Here is a 19,341-nt window from a genome sequence, read left to right on the forward strand (position 1 = left end):
AACACTCCTCCCCTTTTAAGACCCTAAGAGAGGAGTGATAGAGAGCCTCTATTCCCCATCTGAAGTGCACAGACCGAGATCTCAGCATCTTCCTCATTGACAGATAGGAAATAAGAACCTCAAATTGCCTCAAAACAAGATAAGCAACATTTTATTGTATGTTACCACAAAGTGGTAGAATGTGGCAAAAATAACTATATTTTCCACTCTCTTAGATGAGGTGGGCTTAGCTTGGCAACAAGAGATTCGCTACATACTTGTTGGCTACACAAGCAAAAAAATGATCCTTGTACAATCATGCCCCCTACTGCTCACATTCATACATACACCAATACGTTGTTCCGTCTTGCAGTAGAACAGTGGTTGTTTTACAGTCGATCATTGCTCAGTGAAAGGTTGTCATCTAGTGTATTTGAGAATAACTGCAGTACTCCCCTATGCGACCCAACATTTCAACTGATACAGTTGTTATACACAGTTGACAGACAAACACATTAATGTTGTCAAATATGTGGTAAGTCATTTTTATTAGAGAAATTATTCCGGTGACGAATACACTCTAATTAGGCAGCATTGATACAATTTTAGTAACAAGGAAATGTTTTTTTTTCTGTTTTTTTCCCCCCAGGAACTATATTAAGTTCTCCACACAAAACACAGCCCATATGCTAAATTAAAATAAAGTTTTAATTAAAAGTTGTACAGACATTCATTCAAACCGCTTCTTTCCTCTCTGCTAAAACCTAGCACTCTTCAGGAGTCACTGGAAGGTCATTGGTGTGTGGTTCTCTGTGTCATCCAACCAAATCTTTGCATAGCTTCCTATTTTACTTACTGTAACATGCCATTCAATATGAACAGACTTTGAGAAATCTTCATTGTAGCTTCATGAAAGGGATCGCCGTAAACAAACAGACGCATTTGAACTCATAGGTCATCACTTTTTTCCAGCGATAATCTAGTTAAAAAAATCGAAAGTAGATTTCAATGACAAAAGCATGACAGAATGTTTAGAAATTTAGTTGAGCATTCAAATATTCAAAAACGTAAAAGGACAATAGGTTATATGCACCAACTGCAGATATATTCAGCACTACAATATGTCAATTCAGATACAGTTATGGTCGATATGGTCGGCCACACGCTAGTCACAACCCACTTCCAAGAAACAAGTCGTAAGACGATGAAAGCACCATACCAAAATCAATAGTGGAAAACTGAGTAGTATAATGACGATGAAAAGGGCAAATACAAAGGTCTATCTGTGTTTCCCCTGGAAACAAAACATAGTTTTCAAACAATAGGGCACTCGTTGGAGTAAAATGAGGTGTGTCTATGTGTGTATGTGGGCGTGTGTGTATTTGTGTGTGTGCCTACACTGCCTGTACACTCTGCTCGACCTGCAACACAGTCCATTTCCCTCACTGATCACAATATCACTTTCTATTCCCTCATAACCACCCAAAGCCTTTAGGGGAGACTGAGGTTGGTTGTCACACGTTTTACTCTGGTGTGTATATATAACACGACTCCTTCACCATTAATAGAAAGACCAAGGTCTTGGGTTGAAATAGGGATCCTATTAGTATGTCTTATTCCAACATGGAGTAATAAGCCATCAAACACACTCTGTCCACTTGTGACAACCAGTTATCACACAGTATAAGGTTCACAGGAGGTTGGTGGCACCTTAATTGGGGAGGACGGGCTCGTGGTAATGGCTGAAGTGGAATCAGTGGAATGGTATCAAATATATCAAATACATAGTTTACATGCGGTTGAAGTCATTCCATTTGCTCTGTTCCAGCCATTATTATGCGCCGTCCACCCCTAGGCAGACTCCGCTGATGGGGTTGGTTGTCACAATGTTGGCTAGTAGTTCTTTCCATTTGTAACAGGAAATGAAGCAATATAGCATACAGCATCTTAGAAATAGCCATGCCTTTCTTTGATCAAATGATATTCCTAGCAAAATCCAGCATTTTATGCCTTAGAACAACATATGACATTTTGAGTCAATTTGTGTGTGCGTGTGTTTGCACACACATGTGTACATGCGTCGGTGTGTGACAGAAAAAGTGTTTGGGAGAGAAAGGCAACAAACCCAGATAGCAGAGAAACCTCTGGCCAATGGATGTACACGCTATGAATAGGGAGATGCAGTTTAGACATCGTTTGCTAATTGGCATCTCACAGATGTTTTTAGACTTCATAAACTATGCAGAACTGCAGAATGTATATGTCGGCCAGGCATTCATATTCTATTTTGATGTCTCTGCAACATCTTCCCAATGTGCAAGTTTACATACACCTTAGCCAAATACATTTAAACTCAGTTTGTCACAATTCCTGACATTTAATCCTAGTAAAAATTCCCTGTCTTAGGTCACCACTTTATTTTAAGAATGTGAAATGTCAGAATAATAGTAGAGATAATGATTTATTTCAGCTTTTATTACTTTCATCACATTCCCAGTGGGTCAGACGTTTACATGCACTCAATTAGTATTTGGTAGCATTGCCTTTAAATTGTTTAACTTGGGTCAAACACTTCAGGTAGCCTTCCACAAGCTTCCCACAATAAGTTGGGTGAATTTTGGCCCATTCCTCCTGACAGAGCTGGTGTAACAGTCAGGTTGGTACGCCTCCTTGCTCGCACACGCTTTTTCAGTTCTGCCCACAGATTTTCTATAGGATTGAGGTCAGGGCTTTGTGATGGCCATTCCAATACCTTGACTCTGTTGTCCTTAAGCCATTTTTCCACAACTTTGGAAGTATGCTTGGGGTCATTGTTCATTTGGAAGACCCATTTGGGACAGAGCTTTAACTTAACTTCAAGACTGATGTCTTGAGATGTTTCTTCAATACATCTACAATTTTCCACCCTCATGATGCCATCTATTTTGTGAAGTGCACCAGTCCCTCCTGCAGCAAAGCACCCCCACAACATGATGCTGCCACCCCCGTGATCACGGTTGGGATGGTGTTCTTTGGCTTGCAAGCCTCCCCCTTTTTCCTCCAAACATAATGATGGTCATTATGACCAATCAGTTCTATTTTTGTTTCATCAGACCAGAGGACATTTCTCCAAAAAGTATAATCTTTGTCCCCATGTGCAGTTGCAAACCGTAGTCTGGCTTTTTTATAGCAGTTTTGGAGCAGTGGCTACTTCCTTGCTGAGCAGCCTTTCAGGTTATGTCAATATAGGACTCATTTCACTGTGGATATAGATACTTTTGTACTTGTTTCCTCCAGCATCTTCACATGGTTCTTTGCTGTTGTTCTGGAATTGATTTGCACTTTTCGCACCAAAGTACGTTCATCTCTAGGAGACAGAATGCGTCTCCTTCTTGAGCGGTATGGCGGCTATGTGGCCCCATGGTGTTTATATTTGGGTACTATTGTTTGTAAATATGAAAGTGGTACCTTCAGGCATTTGGAAATTGCTCCGAAGGATGAGTCAGACTCGTGGAGGACTACAATTTTTTTCTGAGGTCTTGGCTGATTTCTTTTGATTTTCCCATGATGTCAAGCAAAGAGGGACTGAGTTTGAAGATAGGCCTTTATATACATCCACAGGTACATCTCCAATTGACTCAAATAATGTCAATTAGCCTATCAAAAGCTTCTAAAGCCATGACATAATTTTCTGGAATTTTCCAAGCTGTTTAAAGGCACAGTCAACTTAGTGTATGTAAACTTCTGACCCACTGGAATTGTGATACAGTGAAGTATAAGTGAAATAATTTGTCTGTCAACAATTGTTGGAAAAATGACTTGTGTCATGCACAAAGTAGATGTCCTATTAGACTTGCCAAAACTATAGTTTGTTAACAGAAAATTTGTGGAATGGTTGAAAAATGAGTTTTAATGACTTCAACTGTATATTATTCCCAACACATTTTGATATGCCGGCCAAAGGTGTTCAGGTTAATTGGGACAGGAGGTTTATAGCAACAGCACCCAATGCTAATTAGGATGATAGTTATCACATGGGTTTGGAATGTAGCTCTCCCTATAATATTTATTTTTACATGTATACTCCCATAATTCAAACATTTATTTAAAAAAATACTGACATCTTTATTATATATTTTTTAACTTTCATCTATGAAAAAAATCCCTTTGTTATGATGACATAAATTAACCAGATGGATTAGTTCTTTCAAAGAATTCACACATTTTAATCTTAAAATGATTACACAACGCCCTCTAGTTTGGGAGTTATAAGCACTGTGACAACCAACCCTGGTCTCCCCTACATACTGGACACAGAGCTACATGATAAAATAATGACATGTGTGTTAGGTCTAGCGTGGTACATGTTAGTGCTATTATGTCAAGAAATGATTATATGATGTTGGGGATGTAATTAATCATTTTTCCTCATCTAAAACATTTACAACAATAATAATGTAAATATGCAGGTAATTCCCAGAAAAAAGGAAACACTTGAGTATATGAGGGATACAAAGTATGTTGAAAGCATGTGCTTCCACACAGGTGTGGTTCCTGAGTTAATTAAGCACTTAATATCCCATCATGCTTAGGGTCATGTATAAAAATGCCCAGTTTCCCATTATTTTGGCTACCATAGCAAGTAGAGATTTCAGTGACTTTGAAAGAGGGGTCTCAAAGGAACATAAGGGTTTTAAAGGGTGTGTGTGTGTGTGTGTGTGTGTGTGTGTGTGTGTGTGTGTGTGTGTGTGTGTCTCCGTCACCAGATCTCAACCCAATTGAACACTTATGGGAGAATCTGGAGCGGTACCTAAGACAGCGTTTTCCACCACCATCAACATAACACCAAATGATGGAACTTCTCGTGGAAGAATAGTGTCGCATCCCTCCAATAGAGTTCCAGACACTTGTAGAATCTATGCCAAGGCATAGAAGCTGTTCTGGAAGCTCGTGGTGGCCCAACACCCTATTAAGACACTTTACGTTGGTGTTTCCTTTATTTTGGCTGTACATTACCTGTACATATGCTTCACACTTTACAACTGAACAGAAACAGTAGGTGCTGTTATATATACTACAAGGAATAAATACTCAAGAGATACCACACTCTTTTTCGAGGATACATGTAAACAATAGCCACTGACAATGTTATACCAGCATGGGGTGAGCGGTGTATTGGTTTGCCATAAACCTGCAATGACCACCACGATACCACATGAATACAACAGTGCCAAGAGCCTTTGACCTCCACTGACCACATCCCCATTCCTGGGAGGTGAGATGACATCACTTATTCAGTTCTGTTGTGCACCATCATCTAAGATTTCTTCCATTAGATAGCTGTTATAAACAAGGTCATTTGGAATGTCCTAGCTCCCTAAAACATGTGTATGTTAGGTAGAATTTCAGTAATTCTCTGACATTTAAACAGCACGTAATGTTTCAAAAAAATGCATCCAATGACCATTTCTGTATGTTGTAGAAGTAAAAAATAAGAGTACTCCAAAGAACAATTCAAGTGACTGGGCATTCACAGGAACACAAACTGCGAAGAACCATGAAGTTTCCATGGAAACGTACCTCTGTAAAATGTCACCTGTTTTTTAATCATAGACATGGTACAGTGCTGTAGCTTTCAGGTACACACTTAGAAAAAAAGGGTTCCAAAAGGGTTCTCCGGCTGTGCCCATAGGAGAAACCTTTTTGGTTTCAGGTAGAACCCTTTTTGACTCCAGATAGAACTCTTTTGGGTTCTATGTAGAACCCTCTGTGGAAAGGGTTCTACAAGGAACTCAAAAGGGTTCTAGCTGGAACCAAAAAAGGGTTCTTTAAAGGGTTCTCCTATGGGGGCAGTCGAAGAACCCTTTTAGGTCCTCGATAGCACCTTTTTTAGTGTAGACATTTAGAGAAGGTTAATCTGAATGAGCACTACACTGGTCTGTAAATCTATTAAAGTCATAGTGGAGATTTAAATGAGATGGTATTGAATATTAAAACAAAATGGTGGAATCATACTAAGTAGTCCAGTTAGTGAGAATACAGATTATTTTAGAGAATCATGTAATGGATAGTCATAATTTATATTAAATATGCGTTTTGAGATGTTCTAATCATGGCTAATAAATATATAGGACATTTGAAAAACAGTAGCTAAATACTTATATATTAATGTGAAAATTCCCTGCAAATTTACAGTTAAAGATTTTTCCAGTTTGAGATTTACACGAACCAGAAATAATATTTACGAGTACTTAGGTAACATTTGGGTCAATATATATATATATATAAAAAAGGCACTTTCATGTGTTGTTAGACATCACATATGCTTCATACAACCCAGATCCTTTCAAGTATAAGTGAAAAGAAGTTGGCATATGATACTTTAACTCAAAATACCTCCAAAACTTTTAACGGTATACAATGATACTGAATAACTGAAAGGCTTCATAAAAATAGCTGGGTATTCGGCTTCAAACAGTGAACACATGAATAAACTCCTAAACAAACCTTATAATGACGTTAGAATAACATGTAGAAAAACCATCCTGTGATAATAATCCAATGGGTTTATACAAATACTACCTGGTTTTAAAAGGTATAATATAACTTCTTATGGTTATTATTTCCAAAGTTCACGACTGGTAGAATGATTTAGCCAAACCTTTTCATTTGAACATACTGGGTGGTCACTGGTTGTGGGGAGTGTCACTGTTCCTTGCGTTTCGTGGGTGGCGTCAGTGGGTGGTTGGCACTGTGGTGAGGGTTCCACAGCAGAGGTGCACTGAAGATGCCAATGATGCCTAGGTTGAGGATGATGCCGAGGGCCAGTGCCCCCAGGGTACTCAGGAAGGAGGGTACGGCCGCCTGGGCGATGAGCCACGCCCTGCGTGAGGTCATATCTGCTAGCACCGCCTCCATCTGGAAGTGGGTACCCACCACGGCACAGATGTGGAAAAGCTGGTGACTGTGACCTGAGAGAGGAGAGAGAGATCAATGAGAGAGAGTCATTAGAAATGCTTGAATTTGATCATACTGCAGTGAGCAAAGAATTGTCACTGTTCAAATATTTGCCTACAGTACCATAACGGATACAGTAGAAATGATACCGCTATGCGCCAACAATAACTGGCCACAGGCCAGACTAGCTAAAGCTTGCTCAATAACTGATATAACCTTCCAATTCCAGTTGCCATGGTAACCGGGCGCTGGTGTGGACGTACCAAAGTAGTCGAAGCGCCCCGGGGCCAGCCTCTCTGGGAGGTGTGAGGCAAACAGGAAGCAGGTGAGGAAGGCGAAGAGGAGGTGGTAACAGTGACTGGGCAGGGCCTCACTGTGACAGCAGCTGCCCCCGCAGCACAGCAGCAGCTACACACACACACAGACACACACACATATACAAACCCACATTAGATCATTGGCACAAACAGCGGCCAAGAGATTAAAAGATTTAACAGCATGTGGTCAAATCTTTATTTATTCTACACAAAATCAGCTTCTAAGTTAATGAGCCAAAAGTCCTGGTCAAAGTATTAAAGAGAGGCATTAATCGGATCTAAACTGTGACATAACAAACAGAATGCAACCCAATTACCGTACAAGCAGACTTTCTGTGAACTCTGTCTACACCTTTTCAAAATAAACTCACTCTGTAAAATAGAGGGATGTTGTCAAAGATGAATGGAAAGACAAATGCCCCTGTCCGGAGAATTTTACTCCGGTGTGGAAACTGCATCTCCAGAAATCTATGAAAAAAAAAGAAAAGAGTTAAGTTAATGGTTTCAACGACCAGGAGAGTGATGCAGAAAAGTTACAATGGTTTCAACGACCAGGAGAGAAGTTACAATGGTTTCAACGACCAGGAGAGTGATGCATCATGGGTAGGATAACGTATTGGCTGCCTACCTAGAATAGCAGGACAGGCTGGTGCAGAATAGTGTGTTGCAGATGGCGATGGGCACAAAGTGTTGGTGCAGCCAGCTGTTGACCCAGCAGTCAGGCATCACATAGGAGCTATAAGTTATGGCACAACCTGAACACAAACACAAAAACACTGAAAGGTAAAAAAAAACATACAACATCTGAAACTAAATCTACTATGCATTTCCCTACCATACACTTAATTATAAATTGCAACGCTCATAACATATCAATTAGGCTCTAATAACCTACTAATGAAACGTTGGCCTTGCACTTGCTGTAAATATGCTTCAAAACCAGTTTTAATCCCAATGATGTACTTTCAATAAATCTAGAGGCTTTTTTAAATAAGCTTGGCTGCAGAACACCACCTACAGTCAACATTTGCAATTCTTATCCCAGAAACGTTTGGACATTTAGGGCTGGGTATGTTTTGGCAGTAAGGTGGTAGAATAAGGATCATATTGCATGGGCCTCATATCCATTAATATGGATTTGAAAATAAACTTTGTCTTTTACTTTGAAAAAGTGTATGTTTGAAAGAGAGGGACAAGTCTATCACACACACCCATACAAGCAAACACACACCCAAGAAAAGCACACGTATTCACAAGCAGAACGCAAATACCCAAGTGTGTGAATTGGTTGAGCAAGCATGTGGAAACAGACATGAATCCATGGAAAATGTACATGTGAAGCTGTAGAGCAGTGGTATGCACACATCCATAGAAACTTTTCCCAGATGCTGGATCCGAAAGGAAAAGATAGGCTGATATTTTAATCTATGCTGTCTGTTGACCTAAATCTGACAATCTGACAATCTGCAATCTGGTGCAGCATGCTTTCTGTTTGTAAACCAAAAAACAAACATTATTCCAAGGTGAAAGGATTGTAAAATAAAACAAACTCTGATTTCACTGTTGGTATTGAGCTGTCGAACTCGTTTACATAGTGCTTTACTCAGCTTATATGTACAGTTGAAGTCAGAAGTTTACATACATTTATTTTGGAGCCATTAAAACACATTTTTCAACCACTCCACAAATGTCTTGTTAACAAACTATAGTTTTGGCAAGATGGTTAGGACATCTACTTTGTGCATGACACAATTCATTTTTCCAACAATTGTTGACAGACAGATTATTTCACTTATAATTCACTGTATCACAATTCCAGTGCGTTAGAAGTTTACATACACTAAGTTGACTGTGCCTTCGAGAAAATGTTGTCTTAGCTTTAGAAGCTTTCTTATAGGCTAATTGACATAAATTGAGTCAATTGGAGGTGTACCTGTGGATGTATTTCAAGGCCTACCGTCAAACTCAGTGCCTCTTTGCTTGACATCATGGGAAAATCAAAAGAACTCACCCAAGACCTCCAAACGCCTGAAGGTATCACGTTCATCTGTACAAACAATAGTACCCAAGTATAAACACCATGGGACACCGCAGCCGTCATACCGCTCAGGAAGGAGACGCGTTCTGTCTCCTAGAGATGAACGTACTTTGGTGCGAAAAGTGCAAATCAATTCCAGAACAACAGCAAAGGACCTTGTGAAGATGCTAGAGGAAGCGAGTATAAAAGTATCTATATCCACAGTAAAATGAGTCCTATATCGACATAACCTGAAAGGCCGATCAGCAAGGAAGAAGCCACTGCTCCAAAACTGCCATAAAAAAGCCAGACTACGTTTTGCAACTGCACATGGGGACAAAAATCGTACTTTTTGGAGAAATGTCCTCTGGTCTGATGAAACAAAAATAGAACTGTTTGGCCATAATGACCATCGTTATGTTTGAAGGAAAAAGGGGGAGGCTTGCAAGCCAAAGAACACCATCCCAACCGTGATCACGGGGGTGGCAGCATCATGTTGTGGGGGTGCTTTGCTGCAGGAGGGACTGGTGCACTTCACAAAATAGATGGAATCATGATGGAAAATTACATGGATATATTGAAGCAACATCTCATTACATCAGTCAGGAAGTTAAAGCTTGGTCACAAATGGGTCTTCCAAATGGACAATAATCCCAAGCATACTTCCAAAGTTGTGGCAAAATGGCTTAAGAACAACATAGTCAAGGTATTGGAGTGGCCATCACAAAGCCCTGACCTCAATCCTATAGAACATTTTTGGGCAGAACTGAAAAAGCGTGTGCGAGCAAGGAGGCCTACAAACCTGACTGAGTTACACCAGCTCTGTCAGAAGGAATGGGCCAAAATTCATCCAACGTATTGTGGGAAGCTTGTTGAAGGCTACCCGAAACATTTGATCCAAGTTAAACAATTTAAAGGCAATGCTACCAAATACTAATTGAGTGTATGTAAACTTCTGACCCACTGGGAATGTGATGAAAGAAATAAAAGCTGAAATAAATCACTCTACTATTATTTTGACATTTCACATTCTTAAAATAAAGTGGTGATCCTTGCTTACCTACTAATACAGGGAATTTTTACTGGGATTAAATGTCAGGAATTGTGAAAAATTGAGTCTAAATGTATTTGGCTAAAGTGTATGTAAACTTCCGACTTCAACTGTATATACTGTATTCCATCCTACTGTATTTTAGTCAATGCCACTCCGACATTGCTCGTCCAATTACTTTTAGATGTGTGTGTGTATTGTTGTGAATTGTTAGATACCACCGCACTGTTGGAGCTAGGAACACAAGCATTTCCCCTACACCCGCAATAACATCTGCTAAATATGTGTATGTGACCAATAACATTTGATTTGATACTTGAACAAGACAGGTTTTGTGGGCCAAAAACTTTAATTAAAGTGAATCTGACAAGCCCAGACAGCAAAGACACACACATGACACACACGGCGCCAAATAAAACATACAAACAATGAAGTAAGCACACAAACAATGGTTACAAATGTGGGAAGTAGTATATAAAGTTCTAATTGTGCAACTGATTGCCCAAGTTCACCGAGACTTTTTGGAACTTGAAAGATGGCACGTGGCCTGTACCCTGGGGGATTGCACCAGTTCGGATTAGGGGAAGCAGTAGCCTACTGTGAGAGTTGGCAGTCTTGGTACTGGAGGAAATGAAACCAGAAAGAAATAACTAAAAGGTAAAGGAAGCACTAATAGTCTAACTGTGAAGTGCCGACAGTCAGACTTCATGCAGCGGGCCTTACCCAGGCTGTAGAGGCTGAGGGCGCCGTAGTCGAAGAAGTAGCAGATGTGGCGTGCCTCGGGGGACATGGTGCTGAAGGTGTGGGCACAGCTGGAGGTGAAGGGGTACACGCAGATTAGCAGCATGTACACCAGCAGCGGCCAGGTGTAGCTCTCCGACAGGAAGTTCAGTGTGGAGCACAGGACACTGAAGCGCCACAGGAAGTACCTGGGATATGAGACGTGTCGCAACACCATCAGTTCCATTTCAAATGAAATGGGGGAGTGATCGGAAGACTTGACATGAAGACAGGAAGACATCAATCTGATACGTATGTTTTCCAGTCAAAACCAGCCCTAATTGTTACAGAATACCTCCCGCCATCTATGGGTCTGATCTCCTTGTCTTCATTCAGAGTGTTTGCTTTGGTGTACATACCATGTGGGCAGGAAGTGGGTCCAGATGTTGACGGTCTCATTGGTCATCTGGAAGCTGCTAAGGATGCAGTCCAGGGCGGAGCTTTGGGGGTGACGGTATCCCGAGATGATGCCATCCTCCCGGAACACCTGAAGGCAAAACACTGTGATACACAGTACACAGGCTACTATAGAGATTATCTAACAAACAACTGGAGGACATCAAGACCTGTCCTCCTAGTCTGGTTCATCTGGGCCTGTATTTTAAAAAGTGTCTTAGAGCAGGAATGCTGAACAACATTAACATTGGCATTTTAGTATTTTATCCAGTGTGGCTTACAGTTGCATTCATCTTAAGATAGCATTCACCGTAAGATAGCTAGGTGGGAGAACCACATATCTCAGTCATAGTAAGTACTTTTTTTAGTAGCTATCAGCAAAGTCAGTGCTAGTAGAGGGGAAAAAGTCAAGTGCGAGTGTTAGTCTACCTTTTTGATTTTGTGGCATAGAGAAAGTTAAGATATCAGACAGGGGAGGAGATATTAATAATACTCTGAGTAAAAGAGAATGTTTGGGGATTTTCACCCTCCAGACATTATTTCCTAAAGGACTTAATGATGAAATGCCTATGTACGTTATGTTGTGCATTTGAACATGAATGATGTGCCTATTTAAGGTTACTCTGATGTTTTTCGTACAAAGTACAATGACTAATGAAAACTTGCTATGTCCTCGGGGTCCTTGTGGTTTTAAAGACGTGTTTCATACGTCTTATTTATACACTTTTGTAATATTTATGAAATGCATGTTGTTATATTTGGTAACTTATTTGTTTTTCCTTTGCCTCCAACCCCCTTCAATGTGTGGAACGGATGTGGGTGGGGCCAGGTCTACATAAGGGTGCACTTTTTTTTTTACTCACAAAAGCTCTGATGAAGGACGTGAGGCCGATACGTTAGCTTATTAAAGATCAGTGATACTACCAAGAGCAGTGTGCGGTTTCCTTTTTCCTTCATCTTGTTCAACTGTTGCCAGGCACCTGCAAATAAGATCGCTCAGATGTGCGAGTGCCTTTTTAATTTTGAGTGTTAGTTCACGAAAGGCAATCTTTATTTAATTTTTTATTTACAAAAAAATGTTTGTGTGTGTGTGTGGGGGGGGGGGTGCTGTGGGATTATTTAAGATACTCTTTGAAGAGGTAGGGTTTCAGATGTTTTCATAAAATGGTTCCAGTAGAAAGAAGAGCTTTGACTGGGCTGAACGGCATCTGTCCTTGTGGGGGTGGGAGGGCCAAGAGACCAGAGTTGGCAGAACCGAGTCCTCGGGTTGGGGTGTAGGTTGCAGGTTTTGCAGGTTTTTTATGGCACAAGCTGGGAGTCCAACCAACAGCGAGTTGCAGTAGTCCAGACGGGAGATTGATTAGGACCTGCACTGCTTTCTGTGTGAGATAGGGTCATACTCTACTAACGCTGTAGAGCATGAACCTGCAGGAGCAAGTCACTGCTTTGATGTTTGCAGAGAACAACAGGGTGTTGTCCAGGGTCACGTCAAGGTGCTTTGCACTCTGGGAGGGGGACACCGTGGAGTTGTCAATCGTGATAGAGTGGTCTTGGAGCGAGGGCAGGCATTCCCCTGGAGGAAGAGGAGCTCTGTTTTGTCGAGGATGAGCTTGAGGTGGGCCGACATCCAAGCTGAGATATCTGCCAAGTAATTTGGTGTATAGAGAGAAGACAAGAGAGGGACTAGAACCGAGCCCTGGGTGACACCAATAGTTAGGGTACATGATGTAAACACAGTCAGTCACCTGGTAGGAGCGGCCTGCCAGGTCGGATGCAATCCAAGAGAGTGCAGAGCCTGAGACGCATAGCCCTGAGAGGGTGGAGAGGAGGATTGATGGTTCACGGTGTCGAAGGTTGAGTGACCTGTTGAGTGACCCATCTTGAAGCCTGGCAGGTTAGGATAAAGAAGATGGTTCTGAGAGAGATAGCGAAAGAGTTGGTCAGAGACAGCACACTAAAGTGTTTTGGAAAGAAAAGAAAGAAGGGATACAGGTCTGTAGTTCTTGACATCAGAGGGTTTGAGTGTTGGTTTCTTGAGGAGGGGAGCGACTCAGGCCATTTTGAAGTCAGAGGGGACACAGCTAGTGGTCAGGGATGAGTTGATGAGGGAAGTAAGGAATGGGAGGTCTGCAGAGATGGTCTGGGGAAGGGAGGAGGGGATGGGGTTGAGCGGGCAGGTTGTCGGGCGTCACTTCATAATTTAATAGGCAAAACTGATCCTTTATCAGCACTGCTACTCTGAGACACTTTGTGAATACGGCCCCGGGTGAAGATGGAGCAAGGACTAGGTTGAACATAAGTTCAAACATCCCTCTAGGAACTATGTGACACAATCCTGATCTCGACACCATATCCTATATTTAGGAAAACATGAACATTTAGTCAGTGAAACCTCTGAAGGTTTGTGAAATGGTTGTGAAAGATTTCTCTTTCAGTCTGGCCACTCTTACCTTGGGGACTTGGTGGATGTCAAAGAGCTGGGGGAGTTTGATGCTAAGCATGTCTGTGGGCAGTCTGATGGCCCCCCTCCCTCTCTGGCAGGCCTCCCTGAGCCTAGCCCTACATCCCTGGCAGAGGACACACCAGACTGGGCAGTCAAATGCTGGGGCCTGTGCCCCCTCTCCAGGCCCTGGTTCCCATTGCATACAGCGGTCCCAGCCCCAGGCCTGGGCCCAGCCCCCACCACCGTTGTCCACCCCACCCCCCCACCACAAAGGAAACACTGCAGAGAGAGAAAGGGAAGAAAATGTCTGTGAGATATAATTCTCTAGAAATTACACTGACATACACTCAGATATATTGTGTGAGGACTGTTACATACCCATCAGAACAAAAAATGTGTTTACATATCACACATGATATGCTGTATGTGAATCGGTTGGGGAATAGTCCACTCTGTTTCCACTTCAGTTCAAGTTACAAACCAATACAAAAATATCCCAAAGAATTTTCATTTGGTTCCATCAAAATGAGTATTTCTTCTTTTGTCATAAAGTCCTTGTTGATTGGACTCTTCCATTGTGTCAACCTTCTCTAGACGTCCCCAGACATGGACTCAGATTCAGACAGGGGTTAGCATTGTCACATTATTATTATTGTTTTTAATTAAACCTTTATTTAACTAGGAAAGTCAGTTAAGAACAAATTCCCAGGCAAAACCCAGAAGACGTCCTATGGGATTCCCAATCACTGCCAGATGTGATGAAGCCTGGATTCAAACCAGGTACTGCAGTGACGCCTCTTGCACTGAGATGCAGTGTCTTATGGTGGGCTGTTAGCTAACAAAACTAGCATGACAATAACATGTTCCTGCTATGTAGTACTGAACAGAGGGCTCCTTCTGTTCAGATAGCATGGGACATAGTCAATAAGTCAATGTTTGTGAACCCAACAACTCAAACCATGTTCAATGTTGCAGGCATGCTTTGCTTGCCATTTTTCAGCTGGCAAAACAACAAAAAAATGCTAGTTTTTCATCTATTCTTCATCTATTGAGAGTTTCTGTTGAGAAAGTTTCATTTTGCCCTACTTACTGATATTTAAATCTCTCATATCTCCCTGTCTCTAACTCAATGGTATTTCAGATACGCTAAATGGAAATACACTGAGTGAACAAAATATTAGGAATATATTATACCCCCTGTTGCCCTCAGAACATCCTCAATTTGTCAGGGCATGGACTCTACAAGGTGTTGAAAGCTTTCCTGGCTCATGTTGACTCCCACCCTTCCCACAGTTGTGTCATGTTGGCTGGGTGTCCTTTGGGTCGTGGACCATTGTTCATACACACGGGAAACTGTTGAGCGTGAAAACCCCAGCAGCGTTGCAGTTCTTGACACACTCAAACTGGTGTGTCTGGTACCTCTACCCTGTTCACCCTCTGAATGGCACACATACACAATCCATGTTTCAATTGTATCAAGGCTTAAAAATCATTCTTTAACCTGTCTCCTCTCCTTTATATACACTGATTGAAGTGGATTTAACAAGTGACATCAATAAGGGATCATAGGTTTCACCTGGATTCACCTGGTCAGTCTATGTCATGGAAAGAGCGGGTGTTCCTAATGTTTTGTACACAGTGTATATCATATCAATATGTGCAACCTACTAACGAAGCTTATTGTGAAATAGACACTTATTACTTGGGTTGCAATGTCATACAGAATTCAATATTGTCACGCCCTGACCTTAGAGAGCTTTTTATGTCTCTATTTCGGTTTGGTCAGGGTGTGATTAGTGTGGGCATTCTATGTTCATTTTTCTATGTTTTGTATTTCTTTGTTTTGGCCGGGTATGGTTCTCAATCAGGGAGAGCTGTCTATCGTTGTCTCTGATTGGGAACCATACTTAGGCAGCCCTTTTCCCACCTGTGATGGTAGGTAGTTGTCTTTGTTTGTTGGCACTATACAGTGCCTTGCGAAAGTATTCGGCCCCCTTGAACTTTGCGACCTTTTGCCACATTTCAGGCTTCAAACATAAAGATATAAAACTGTATTTTTTTGTGAAGAATCAACAACAAGTGGGACACAATCATGAAGTGGAATGACATTTATTGGATATTAACTTTTTTAACAAATCAAAACAGAAAAATTGGGCGTGCAAAATTATTCAGCCCCCTTAAGTTAATACTTTGTAGCGCCACCTTTTGCTGCGATTACAGCTGTAAGTCGCTTGGGGTATGTCTATCAGTTTTGCACATCGAGAGACTGACATTTTCTCCCATTCCTCCTTGCAAAACAGCTCGAGCTCAGTGAGATTGGATGGAGAGCATTTGTGAACAGCAGTTTTCAGTTCTTTCCACAGATTCTCGATTGGATTCAGGTCTGGACTTTGACTTGGCCATTCTAACACCTGGATATGTTTATTTTTGAACCATTCCATTGTAGATTTTGCTTTATGTTTTGGATCATTGTCTTGTTGGAAGACAAATCTCCGTCCCAGTCTCAGGTCTTTTGCAGACTCCATCAGGTTTTCCAGAATGGTCCTGTATTTGGCTCCATCCATCTTCCCATCAATTTTAACCATCTTCCCTGTCCCTGCTGAAGAAAAGCAGGCCCAAACCATGATGCTGCCACCACCATGTTTGACAGTGGGGATGGTGTGTTCAGCTGTGTTGCTTTTACGCCAAACATAACGTTTTGCATTGTTGCCAAAAAGTTCAATTTTGGTTTCATCTGACCAGAGCACCTTCTTCCACATGCTTGGTGTGTCTCCCAGGTGGCTTGTGGCAAACTTTAAACAACACTTTTTATGGATATCTTTAAGAAATGGCTTTCTTCTTGCCACTCTTCCATAAAGGCCAGATTTGTGCAATATACGACTGATTGTTGTCCTATGGACAGAGTCTCCCACCTCAGCTGTAGATCTCTGCAGTTCATCCAGAGTGATCATGGGCCTCTTGGCTGCATCTCTGATCAGTCTTCTTCTTGTATGAGCTGAAAGTTTAGAGGGACGGCCAGGTCTTGGTAGATTTGCAGTGGTCTGATACTCCTTCCATTTCAATATTATTGCTTGCACAGTGCTCCTTGGGATGTTTAAAGCTTGGGAAATCTTTTTGTATCCAAATCCGGCTTTAAACTTCTTCACAACAGTATCTCGGACCTGCCTGGTGTGTTCCTTGTTCTTCATGATGCTCTCTGCGCTTTTAACGGACCTCTGAGACTATCACAGTGCAGGTGCATTTAAACGGAGACTTGATTACACACAGGTGGATTGTATTTATCATCAGTAGTCATTTAGGTCAATATTGGATCATTCAGAGATCCTCACTGAACTTCTGGAGAGAGTTTGCTGCACTGAAAGTAAAGGGGCTGAATAATTTTGCACGCCCAATTTTTCAGTTTTTGATTTGTTAAAAAAGTTTGAAATATCCAATAAATGTCGTTCCACTTCATGATTGTGTCCCACTTGTTGTTGATTCTTCACAAAAAAATACAGTTTTATATCTTTATGTTTGAAGCCTGAAATGTGGCAAAAGGTCGCAAAGTTCAAGGGGGCTGAATACTTTCGCAAGGCACTGTAGCGTCACGGTTGTGTTTGGATTGTTTATTGTTGGCGTCATATAAATAAAGGAATATGTACGCCCACCACGCTGCACCTTGGTCCTCTTCATTCAACGGCCGTGACAAATATCATTCAAATTGAAGGGGCAGTAATTGGGAGCACTTCGAAGTGAAGTCGAAGTGACTTGAGTCATGATACATTTTTCAGAGTGACTCGTTCCTTTTAGTCGTTAGTTTGACCTGCTCTGCTGGCCACGATGAGTCCTACGGCAGGATTCATACCCGTTTTCTCCAGCTCAGCGGTCCCAGAGACGTGCTACAACCACCAACTGTCTATCATATGTGCGCGCACGAAAATAGATCATGCAGCATAGAGAAGAATACATGTTAAGGACTGGTATTTGATCTCATGGTGTAATAATGAATCTGATTAATTGATTATTGAAAGCTACACAGCTTTGTAGAAGCCTAAACAGCCTGCCTCTGTTCAACAAAATCGAAGAAGAATCATTTGGGGGGCCTGCAGCAGTGCTTATCTCCCTCTCTCGGCAGGCAAGTCATTCCGCAAAGAGTCGTTCACAATCTAGTCTGGTTGTATGCCTAGCTATCACAAATGTACATTGTTTGAAGCACACTTTAGTAAGTCACAAATGACAGCTCCAATAAGCCCCTTATGGTGAACGAGAGGCTTGTAGAATCATGAGCCGGTCAAGTTTTTAGTTAATCGTTGGCCGGTAGGGGGCCCTGCGCGCTCTGGGCACGACTAAATAAAAATAACGAAATGAGTCGAAAGAGTCCTACTTTTGACTGAACGAGTCGAAACGATCTGAGTCGGTAAAAAGCGTTGAACTTCCCATCACTACAGGAAATATTAAGTGATAGCCACTGAGGCACACACAAACAGCAGAACATGTATGTGCTGAACAAGCAAACAGGATGGATTGTATGCGATAATATGACATGATGACAATCAACTGACTTTCACAGCTTCTTTTCTGTTTATGGCACTTTGCTGAAGAAATTGACTTCTTGGGTTCTTCAAGGGGTTCTCCTATGGGGACAGCCAAAGAACCATTTTAGGCTCTTGATACCTTTTCCTCTAAGAGTGTATGTTAAAGAGCACCATCAAACTAAAATCCGCTCCAGCCATTATCACGAGCCCGTCCTCCCGAATTAAGGTGCCACAAACCTCCTGTGACCACCATCCATACGGCTTTCTTTGTGAGAGTACAGTTACTACAACAGCCTCATGTAAGTCCTATGCTAAGGCTCAGAATGGAAGTTGCTTTGGTCTGATGATTTGTCAGAGTCAGGGCACTTATCTCATTGTTGGCTGGGTGAAATATTACCTGGAGGTTGCCCTGACATTATTATGCATACCTCAGGCTCTGTGATGTGACAGTGTGAGAGGGGACATGACACTGCATGGTGGCCCAGCTGCAGGCCTTATCACATTTGCTGGGACAAAGTGTGCTTTGTGACTGAGGCCCTGTCTGGAAAGAGCAGGGCCAAGGGCCGACTGTTACAGACTGGCCTGGGCTCTATGAAAATGAGTAGCAATTCTGCTCAATACACACACATGCTGAACTGGAAGTTCTTATTCATGGAAATGTGCACACACGCATGCAAACACACACGCACACACACACACACACACACACACACACACACACACACACACAGAGAGAAAGCGAGACAAGACAATAGCTTGTGTCTGTGACATTGAACCATGCTAGTGGGGTCACTGGGTTCAGGGCTGAGAACAGAGGGTGAATCATTTGCATGCATGATAATCATATCAATGAAAGAGGGGTGATGAGGTGCCAATGATTTGGATAAATACAAGGCTGTGCGTATCAG

The 19,341-nt window shown here is 41.8% G+C and overlaps 1 protein-coding gene across 1 annotated transcript; it reads right to left on the minus strand.

Annotated features, from left to right (window-relative positions):
• Positions 1-498: 498 nt before the first annotated feature.
• On the minus strand, positions 499-14,194 carry LOC110515183 (membrane progestin receptor delta-like). The gene is made up of 7 exons (XM_021594179.3): positions 13,927-14,194; positions 11,440-11,567; positions 11,024-11,229; positions 7,861-7,987; positions 7,604-7,700; positions 7,179-7,323; positions 499-6,929 (listed from the first exon to the last, which is right to left on the minus strand). Exons 1-7 carry the CDS (start codon positions 14,119-14,121, stop codon positions 6,664-6,666), a joined length of 1,164 nt encoding a protein of 387 aa, XP_021449854.3. The 5' UTR covers positions 14,122-14,194; the 3' UTR covers positions 499-6,663.
• Between the last annotated feature and the right edge of the window lie 5,147 nt (positions 14,195-19,341).

Source organism: Oncorhynchus mykiss, chromosome 3 (genome assembly GCF_057628025.1).
Source record: "Oncorhynchus mykiss isolate SJ-2025 chromosome 3, ASM5762802v1, whole genome shotgun sequence".
Lineage (NCBI taxonomy): Eukaryota > Metazoa > Chordata > Actinopteri > Salmoniformes > Salmonidae > Oncorhynchus > Oncorhynchus mykiss.

Coding starts and splice junctions, on each gene's coding strand:
- LOC110515183 (XM_021594179.3), bottom strand. CDS start 14,121: ATGCAATGGGAACCAGGGCCTGGAGAGGGGGCACAGGCCCCAGCATTT. Junction 7,988..11,023: donor CCTCAGCCTCTACAGCCTGG/GTAAGGCCCGCT, acceptor GTTTGTGTTCAG/GTTGTGCCATAACTTATAGC. Junction 7,701..7,860: donor AGCCTGTCCTGCTATTCTAG/GTAGGCAGCCAA, acceptor TTTTTTTCATAG/ATTTCTGGAGATGCAGTTTC.